This window comes from Triticum dicoccoides, chromosome 4A, assembly GCF_002162155.2.
Source record: "Triticum dicoccoides isolate Atlit2015 ecotype Zavitan chromosome 4A, WEW_v2.0, whole genome shotgun sequence".
Lineage (NCBI taxonomy): Eukaryota > Viridiplantae > Streptophyta > Magnoliopsida > Poales > Poaceae > Triticum > Triticum dicoccoides.
This window is the reverse complement of record NC_041386.1, coordinates 465,250,404-465,260,897: the sequence shown is the minus strand read 5'-3', so window position 1 is coordinate 465,260,897 and position 10,494 is coordinate 465,250,404. Positions and strand designations below refer to the sequence as shown.

At 44.7% G+C, this 10,494-nt stretch overlaps 1 protein-coding gene across 2 annotated transcripts; it reads left to right on the top strand.

Annotated features, from left to right (window-relative positions):
* The first annotated feature begins 7,819 nt into the window (after positions 1 to 7,819).
* On the top strand, positions 7,820 to 8,842 carry LOC119288977. 2 transcript variants are annotated; one of them, XM_037568434.1, is made up of 2 exons: positions 7,820 to 8,091; positions 8,202 to 8,842. In XM_037568434.1, the coding sequence occupies exons 1-2, from the start codon at positions 8,055 to 8,057 to the stop codon at positions 8,798 to 8,800; spliced, it is 636 nt and encodes a 211-aa protein (XP_037424331.1). In that variant the 5' UTR covers positions 7,820 to 8,054; the 3' UTR covers positions 8,801 to 8,842. The 2 variants fall into 2 exon arrangements, with proteins under 2 accessions (XP_037424331.1, XP_037424332.1); XM_037568435.1 differs by having other exon boundaries at positions 7,821 to 8,114.
* The last annotated feature ends 1,652 nt before the right edge of the window (positions 8,843 to 10,494 follow it).

The window sequence follows — 10,494 nt, the reverse complement described above, 5'->3', positions numbered from 1 at the left end:
GTTAGACCTAGCACCGCTTGCCAATTGGGCCGGCTCACCTTTCATGTTAACTTGAAGAAACTTGACCTATTTGAACTTTTAATTTCTCCAACACATGGGCCGAGCTGGGCCTCTCCAAGGACGCAGCCAACCAAACAGGCTTATTTGTTACCAGATAATTAGTCCCACCTCGCCCTTTTCAATTTAATTCCACTGCTTTATATACATCTATGAGTTGTATGATAATCAACAAGGAGCCTCGAGGATTAACTAAGGAAGGATGAGATATGGGTCGGCAAATAGAGGGGCATGAGAAAAAAAAATGCGAGTGCTCCGTCTACAATCTTACTATGGCTCTGGTATTTCATTGCACGTCCTGATCTGATGCGACCGGGGTGCATCTTTTGCTGCATCCCATTAAAAAGGCAACAGTTTTGATTGGTGTATTTTTTTGCTACCTTTGCATCCAGTCATCCATATATTTACAGTGCGTATGTTACTAAAGTTCGATAGTGCTCCAATGGCATCCATGACCTGTCGACAAGGTGATCTAAATGACTTAAATGACGATGGATTGACTACTGCTACGGTATAATCGTGGCAAGCTCAATATGGCCTTCTTTTTGCTATATAATCCAGATCAACGAGGAGGACCTCATGATTCCTGTCACATGCCACCTTACGCAAGCCCGCCGCACTAAACCCACTAGCACCGGGCGCCAACACACGAGGAAGAGGACTCATTCTTCACTGTTTACTTTGTAGCGACGCACTCACGTTGTGCCAAGAGAAAATTCCTTATTTGACACTGTCTTAAAATCTGCTTCCTTATTTAACATTGAAAAAGTTTTTCTTCCCTATTTAACACAAGTTCTAAATTTTATTCCCTATATGACATTTTCATCCATTTTGAGCCTAAATGACACTTGAAAAGACTCTTTTGCCTCTCATGTGGTATGTGTGTGAGGGGCAATAGCGCACACACGCAGCATCAGTGCGAGGGCAGGAGAACACATGCAGCAACACATACACATGCACCAACACACACGCATGCGCACACACATGCAACAACACGCACATGCACGTGCACACACACACGCAACAACACGCACGCGCACTTGCGCGCACACACACACGCAGCAACACACATGCACGCGCACACACACAGACAGCACATAGGCATGCAACAGCACACACACACACGCGCACATACACACACTGCAGCACACATGCACACACACATGCAGCGGCAGCACACATGTGCGCGTGCACCCACACACGCAACAGCACACACGCGCGCGCACACACATACCGCATGAGGGGCAAAATCATCTTTTCAGGTGTCATTTAGGCTCAAAATGGACGGAAGTGTCGTATAGGGAATAAAATTTAGGATTAGTGTCAAATAGGGAAGAAAAACTTTTTCAATGCCAAATAAGGAACCAGATTTTAAGACAGTGTCAAATAAGGAATTTCCTCTTGTGCCAAAGTACAATGGAAAAGCACATCATCCTGGGGTTGATCACGTTCATCATGAATAAATGGACAATATGAGCCCCATTAGCGTTGGCGATCAAAAGGAGAAATGACAACAAAATTGAATTGCTATCTACGAGCATGCAAGGATCTTGTTTCTCCCGTTGCAACGCATGGGTATATTTCCTAGTCTTTCTAATATGACTTCATTGTTATAATTTTTATCTCATATAAGTGTATAACCTACAGTTGGTTGGTCTAATTTATGATCAGAATCGAATTTTAGAGTACATGCATGTCTTGTTCATTGAAGAAATGGAGGGAGTACAAAAGTACTTATGGTTGTGCATATGTCTCCATCCGTTCCTGCACCAGATAAGCCCGGCCGGCCGTCTAGCTAGCTACGTTTGTCGTTGAAGCTTATCATTGTACGCGACGATGCACATCTCTCGACTTGCCCGGCCAGTGCATGCATGCATGCGCATCTAACCGATAAAAAGAGTCGGAATGCTTTCTGAAACAAGTGTCGAAGTCGAAACAAAATGGAAATACGTACGTGTGCATGAGTAGATGGGCGAGTGCATGCATGCACATGCAGATACATGAATGAAAGCTAAAATGTCCAACTTGGTACATGCATGCATGTCTTTAGATGGGTATTTGTCGTTAACAACAAGTAGCAGTTCAATATTCCATCATGCCAAGGACAGATACATCATTTGCAACAGAAGCTGGCTTTTCGCTCTTTCTTCCGTCAAGCATGCCAATCGCATGGATGCTTACTTAAAGCATTTACAGGCCCTCGGATCGCAACAGAAGAAAACACAGATGTATCATGTATGGATAGATAGGCATGCATGGAATGGAAGATCGTATGCAACTCAAGAATGGTAAGCCGACAGAAACGACAATCGGAAACATAACACACGTGGGCGAGGAGCCCCGGCCCATCCCGTGTCACCGGCGTTGTCCCCAATCAATTCATCACCATGGGGCAACCGTGACCATGACTTCGCTGCATAATCATGGCGTCGCGTCGCTGCAACCCAATTAAACGATGATAATACTAATCTTTTCGCGCGGGATATGCAGGCAACGTACCGATCGATCTCAATTAATCAGTTAGTTATATCCTCAGCAGTATATAGGTTTTGGGCTTTTGGCCACCTCCAAAAGGCAAGTTAAGCTCGATCGGTTGCTCGATGTCGCAAACACAATAAAACAAGAGAATTTAGACGAAAGGGCGCATTCAATTACGCGAATTTAGAATGCACACATGTGGAGCGGATATGGATCGAGGTGAGCACGTACTTAGTCGATTAATATCTTCACCCATGTTTCTCGCAGTATTATTTTTCTAGGCAGAACCCAGTTATCTTTTTTTGACCAAAAGGATCAAATCTTTATCTTTACTAGTACAAATGCCCGTGCGTTGCAACGGGAAAAAAAAATAGAACACTATGACATGACGGGCATATTGAAGACGGCATAGACATGAGTATATCATCCATGACATAATCATCACATAAGCAGACATCACTGGTATCTTTTAAGCATGGCTCAAGGACCCTCTCCACTCAATTTCAACATGCCTCTTATCCCCAAACGATGGCTTAAGGATGTTAAGTAACAACTATGATAAAATTATTTATAGACCTGTATCTACAACCCATCCCACATCAAAATGATATAGGAAGATATAAAAAACATCCTTTGGAAAATATTTTCTAAATTATTATACTGTTTAGAATTATTATTAAAGAGTTTATAAAATAAGTAAAATTGAATTAGCAAGTTGGATGGAAATTGTACACTGTAATTTCATGTCCAACAGTCCAACTTAGACGGCTCCATCAAATATATGTAGGGCTTCTTTGGATCACAGGATTAGAAAACAAAGGAATTCAAAAAACACAGGAATTTAACGCGATTGTAGGTGCAAAACAAAGGATTACAAAATAGAGGAAAACTACAAGAACGGTCATTTGGATGGAACACAGGAAAAACACAGGAAAAGTGCCTCGATCCTACGCGAATCAGTGTAAAAAAGAGGTTATAGTGGATGTTGAAATTCCTATAGGATTGAGGTGTAGAAATGCATCCATAGGAATTTTGGAGGTGTGGTTCCTTTGATCCAAAGGGCTTCTTTAGGAAAAAATCCAATGGATTGGAATCCTCCAATATTCCTATGAAAATCCTTCAATCCAAAGAGGCCCGTAGTGTCCAAACAAATCGTACACTGTAATTTGAAGTACAGATTAGACTGATGCATCAAATATAGTGTACATCTAAAGTCTGAATTGTTCTCCTAAGATATCCATGAACATTTAGTAGACATTTTAGTTCCATTGCCCACGACCAATTGCCAATCATGAACCCTAAGAAACGGGATCAAGGAGTCAATATTGAACGTCAAAATCGACAGATGAAACATTACGGTAGATACATGTAGTTCTGTGGACCTGTACCTCTCCCTAGTGCACTGCGGCGTCGCATGAAGCCACCCAGCAGCCAACAAACCAGATTGATCTGTCAAAAGTAGATTCCAGACGAATCAACATCACCTGTAAATCAAACAGGGGTTTCTTCCACAGTGTATATGTCACAGCACCGCAACAGTACACACTCCCCAATGTTTGTAGCAGAATCCCGTGCATCCACGTCCACGGCAAGTCGTTCCGACGACCACGCAACTGCAACATCCTTTTCTCCTTCCGTCACTTATCTTGGGCACCATCATCGGTGGACGGTGAGAAGGACCAACACATTCACGGCCTAGCTGCAGAACTTGAGGTCATGGCCGAAAGCGCTTGCGGGGAACCGGCAGAGCACGCATATTATACACCTGGGAACACAAGGTCCATAACTTAGTTCTTATAGCATGTAAAATATCTTTGCTTGGTTGTAGCTTTGACCAAATCACCAGAAGAATGGGCACCAGATTGCAGCGTGAGTGCAGATTAGCATTTATTTTAAGTGCTATTATGCTGGCCTTTTGAAGGTATGGTTTGTTCGGATTTCAGTGTGAGAATTCTACAAAAAAAACTATCTTAAATACCATTGTTATCCAAAAAAAATTCTAAGTGTAATGAAAATCTATATAAGAAAAGCTATGCATCTAGGAACATGCAACGTCCCTTCTGAATAATCATTAGATCACTAAACTGTTAACAGAAGGATGTAAGTGCACAGAGAGGACATGATCAGCAATGGAAAAAGCAAATTTGCAGATAGTAAATAACCTTCTATAGTTAGACTATATACACTAAGAGAATCTGGAAGAAAACGATTCGCAAAATGTACAAAAACTTAACTCTACAGCCTCCAGTGCAGGCTATACAAAACTTAAAATCCCTATGTTCTCTTCGTGAAAATGCCTGTGCGTTGTAGTAGTCCATGAAGGAAAGGAATATGTTCTGCACTCTGTCAGCTTCCTGGAGAAGTACGAGGAAGAGATGGGCGATGCGATGGAAAAGATGAGTTCAGAGAAGGGAAAGGAACAACTGACCCCGTCCTTTACCACATAAATACCTCTTTCACTGCCACCCATACAGTGGACTCCGCCCGAACAGGGCTCGGCGTAGTTGAACACTGACGCAAGTTTTTAGCAGATCAGTGGCTGGGATGGGCGGGGGCTGTAGCCAGGGATTATAGAGGCTAAGTGTATCTGTCGACATACTATCAGTTACCAGTTTCCGATAGTGTGGAGGAAGCTGAAGCCCGGGCAACCCTGGTTCGGCTGCATGCTCTGGCAAAAGTTTTCAGAGGACCCGTGGAGCTTGAGATGGATTGCAAAACGGTGACTGAATATCTAAACTCGGATGTGCCCACTCTTGCTCCCTGCTATGGAGTGATCCAAGATATAAAGGCGGCCATTTCTTGCTTTCCTTCATTCAAAGTTGTATTTACAGGAAGGAGGAGTCTTGTTAGCTTCAACACCAAACTTGGGAAAGATCTGAAGGATTATGTCATTCAAATAGCAGGTGGGGGAAACACATCAATAATATATAGCAGAAACATATAGATGAACTATAGCTCTATATAGAAACCATTGCTTTCCGACATACAAAATGGTACGTACAGAATGAGATGAGCAAGAAAGCTTGGGACAAATACACAAATGCAGTTTCTAAACTTACTGTAATAATGAACATACAGATTAATAATTAAGTAGGAGGATAGTTGTGCGGTTCGTTTCTTTTCTGAGGGCTAATGCTCATTTCCGGAGGAAAATAATCTCAGATTTCTAACTAAACTATAATCCCGCTCAACACGAATTGGTTCATTCAGATGCCTTGCCCATATAACTGAATATCTAATAAAAAGAAGAAAAAATAAGCTGCTAGCATAGTCAGAGGCAGGGGACAGAAACAACATCTAAAACAGGGAATTGCATACAATGAATATCAAGGGGATATATACCTCTGGTGTAGCCGCCGAAAACGACATTGGACGGTTGGACGGACGTTCTTGTTCCTTCGGCGAACTCGGCGTTTCTTCCTCCGGCGAACTCGGCGGCGACATTGGACGTTTCGACGAAACTTGCAATTTCGACGGGATTTGATGGAGCTCCTGGTCCAAGGACGCAACCTGATGGAGATTCCGGCCGAGGACACTTCCTTCTTATGCCAGGCAAATCAAATCCGGGTCGGGCACTCCATTGCTTGGTGTTGGAGAAGGACACGACCTCCTATTGTCCATCCAAGCAGGCCACGAGAGAGGGGACGGCGAGGAAGGGGGGGTGTACTGAAGATGGTGGCGGCTGCCGGCAGGAGGTGGCCGTGGCGGCGGCGGAGGCTGGAGGGCGCGAGCCTCGTCGCGGCCGCTCGCAGGGACATGCCCTTCCTTACTTGGCAGAGCGAGACGGGGGGAGAATGGGAGCACGGGAGAGTACCCCTCCCTCGCGCTCCTTCTTCTCCTCCGCGGCTCACCGCCGCCGTGGGGCCTCCTGCCGGCGCCCCCCTCACGACACGGGAGCGACTCTGCCGCGCAGAGCGCAAACCTCCTTATCTCGCCAACCCAGGCCCAATAGAAAGTAACGGCCCAAGCGTGCCCGTGAGCGAAAGAATTAAATCTTTAGTGCGTACCCCAAATTAGTACCACCTCGTTTATATCGTTTTTATTACGATTTTGTCCATACAAATTGTAAAAGCGTACTATAACATGAGAAGAAAGCGTATTGTGACGGTGAACCTGACAAAGTCGATCCGTGCTTTATTATTCCTAGTAAACATGCCCGTGCGTTGCAACGGGAGAAAATAAATTAACATGCTTCACTGCGAAGCAAATACCAATTGTCCCAATTAGGTTGGCCAAATAGAGGATAAGTTTGATGGTGACAACAATGATGGATCAGTTAGCAATGAATTCTTTGGGGTGAATCCTTTGGGACAATGATGATTTTTTCTACGTGTATGTCCTAACCTATGTATATGTATTAGTCTTCCAATTTTCACGTTCTGACAGCAGTCAATATGAGTCCGTGGGACACAAACAGAACTAAATCCAATTTTGTAACAAAAATATCTAGTAACAAACCCAGCTACATGTGCATATAGGTTCGAAGAACAAACACATGTGTGCGCGTTAACATGTTCGAGTGATGGACTCGGAAATATTTACCTGTCCGTGAATGGTCCAAACCCAATTAACTGCAAGTAAAGACATTTACCCGTTAAGATTACTTTACGGACGACAGATTCTAGCCGAACTTTCGACAATGAAGAATTTAACGGCGCTACCTAGTTTTCCTTTATGCATGGATGGCTTTACCCGTCAAGACTACTTTGCGGATAACAGATTCTGGCCGAACTTTGGATGATGGAGAATTTAACGGTGCTACTTAGTTTCCTTTATGCATGGATGGCTTGATATGCCACGTCATGCGTAAATCGTCCAGTAATTATCATGTGTAGCAGCTCTGGTTCTTTGGGGCCTTAGCACGACGACTTTCCGACTGTCTACTACAACAAGTTGTGCCCGCTCCGGCGATGGAGGGGCGATGACGGCGGCGCGCCTTCGGCTCGCTTCGGTGCTTGTAGTCGTCGGTCTACGAATTTGGATGTAATTTTTACTTCTGGTATTCGTTGTACTGACATGATTGCAGATGAATAGATTGAAAGTTTTTCCGAACAGTGGACATGTGTGTAAGCTGACACGTTATATCCTCGCTGGTGCTCCACGAGTCATATGGACTCCCCAAACGACTTGATTCAGCCGACTATAGTCAACCAACGGATCAGCTCCACACAAAAAATAAAACGAACGCATCGGCCTCAGAAAAGAAAAACTAACGCATCAGCCGTGATGTCAAAAAAAGAAATAGAAAACGAACGCATCAGCCGCCCTCCTCCAGATTACGCGTGTCCAGCGGCCCGACGCACCGCTGTCTCCCCACATGACCTTATCTTCTCCCCCAGTCGTCTTCCCCGATCCCCTTCCCGTCGTTCTTCGCTTGCGTTGTCCGCCGCAATTTATCTCTCATCGCCGCTTCGCTCCCTCCTTCACAGCACCGCGCCTAATAGGCTCCCCTCTCTCCTTGCCCTTTCTTGCCGCCGGAGCTCGACATGTGAGGCGACGACTATTATGGCTGTGGGGCGATGGCACCTTCCAGCGACGGCGCCGCAAGGCAGTGCGGTGCAGGATGTTGCAAGGCTGCGGTTCTTCCTTCCTTCTCCCTTCCTCCTTCCTCCCCTCGTTCTTATTCTTTCTCTCACACCGAGTTCCTCTTTCTTTGTTGCCTACAGGAGGCCGATGCCAAACTGCAAGCAGCCGCCGCCTGGAGGTTCTCCGACACCGGAGCCCACCTCCTCCTCGCCCACGTCGCCGACGTCCATCCTCGTCGGATCCGGTGCCGCGGGGCCTCCCTGCGCCTCCGCCGCCCTGCCAAGTCCGTCTGCTGGAGCCGCCTCTGTCCGCTGCCTGTTCAGTCCCCTACCTCGACCACGTCTGTACGCGTGCGCAAGGGCTGCAAGGCCTAGCAGTGATTCGTGACGTTCATGTGCGGGGACATGCGGAGGCCGGCGCCGGCGAGCAGGCACGCGTCGACGGGGCCATGTTGGAGGTTATGGGCGCCGACCTGCTGCACCCACCTCGAGCCGACCGCGGCTGCTGGCCGACGAGCACAAGAGAGCTCGGGTGCTTGGGAATGGAGACAACATACGCAGGGGGGGTGCGATGCCGGAGGCGGAGGAGAGGGGCGGGCACCTTCCGCGCCGACGAGCGCAGCCGAAGCTGTCCCCCCTTCCACCTTCTCTACCTTTGGATAAGGAGCGCGGGTGGAGTTGTTAAAAAGACAGGGATTAATTTGCAAAAACGAATCATTTTACCAGATCCACTTACATAGGGATTGCGGGTTGGATTATCTAAAACTATAGGGGGTTTTATGCAAAATTGACGCGACGAAGCGATCGCGGCTTTATTAGTAGGTAAAGATAAAGATAAAGAGATCTTTACTCTTTATCTTTATCTTTACCTAATAATAAAGCAAATTGGGTTTCTTTCGTCCGTCGTAGCATTTTTTAGAAAAGTCCCTCTATTTCAGAGAATTCAACCCGCAGTCATGTTTTAAATTAAAATGAATCGTTATTTTCGCATTTTACACAAAAGTCTCTGTCTTTTCTTGAAATCAACTCGCCGTCCGGATTTAAGTCACACCCGAACCGTTATTTTACATTTTTTGAAAAAATCCCTGATGTTTTAGATAATTCATTCGTGGATCATATTTAAGTCAAACAAATGCTTTTTAAAACCATCCATATCTTTTAAACCGTAACTCCGATTTGAACATGTTATATATTAAATTTGATTAGAAAAATATGTAGAATATGAATATGAGATTATTTTTACCTGTTAAGTACTTTTAAATATTATTTTGGAATATATTTGAGTCCAACAAAATGATTTTCTAAATTATCTGTATCTTTTAAACCCTAACTTTGATTTTAACATATTATGTACTCCCTCCGTTCCTAAATATAGGGTGTATAGTTTTTGGCACGGAAATTAAAGAACACATGTGGAGGTAAAATTTCACAAGTTTTGAGCGAGATTACACCTGACTAATTGGCATGAGAAAATGGAGGAGCTTTTCAAATATAAGGAAATGTAATCAAATCCCTAAAAAAAATTATCCAGACGAGTGGTGCAATGCAATACACCTTATATTTTGGGCTTTTTCTCAAAAATCTATACACCTTATATCAAGGAACGGAGGGAGTATGAAATTTTATTAGAAAAATGTGTGGAATCTAATATGATGTTAATTTTACCTGTTAAATATTTTTTAAATATTGTTATGGAAGCAAACTTATAATTATAGCGCAAGATTCGTTTTTTTATACCGGCGGCGATCCGGATTGCAAATAAACACCCCACTATAACCATATACGGAAAAGAAAACATTTATAATACACATGCATACCTCTAAAAATGTCGCAGGGGAAAACAACAGATTTCTCATCGCGAGAGTGAGAGAAAGCGAGCCAGAGAGAGAGAGAGGGAGAGATAGAGGGAGAGGAAGGAGAGAGAGAGAGAGAGAGACGGCTTAGGATTAACCATATTCAACACACGTTTTTTATTGTTTTGTGTGAACACCGAGGTCATCACCGGCGAAGGTGAGAAAGAGGATAAGCGGCAACACAAATATGATGCCTCGCAGAAAAAAGGAGATGGACCTATTGTGGTCTTGAGTGATGGTTGTTGAGTTAAGAGCGTGTGTTATGTTTTCTCTCCTGTTGCAACGCACAGGCTCTTCTGCTAGTCTATTATAAAAGTTCAACGAAAGTGCAAAGCATCTCAAACATAATGAAAATTACATCGAGATTTCTTGACCACCGAAACAATAGCGCTAGAACGAGTCACCGATGCGATGTTGTCGCTGCTCCCATACAGGAGCCGGCTTGGTCTTATCGATGACAGTTGGGAAGTCTTCATGCATGTGCCCCTAAGCAGCGGCAGAGATAGGCCCTAGGCAGCCCGGGCTGCTGCCTAGGGTGTGAGGGCACTGTCCTTTGTTCACTGTAGCGAAACATTGTAGCT

Excerpts from the sequence above, each read along its gene's own strand:
- LOC119288977 (XM_037568434.1), top strand. The coding sequence starts at position 8,055 with ATGGCACCTTCCAGCGACGGCGCCGCAAGGCAGTGCG. Across the intron at positions 8,092-8,201 it reads CGGCGCCGCAAGGCAGTGCG|GAGGCCGATGCCAAACTGCA; the intron begins GTGCAGGATGTT and ends TGTTGCCTACAG.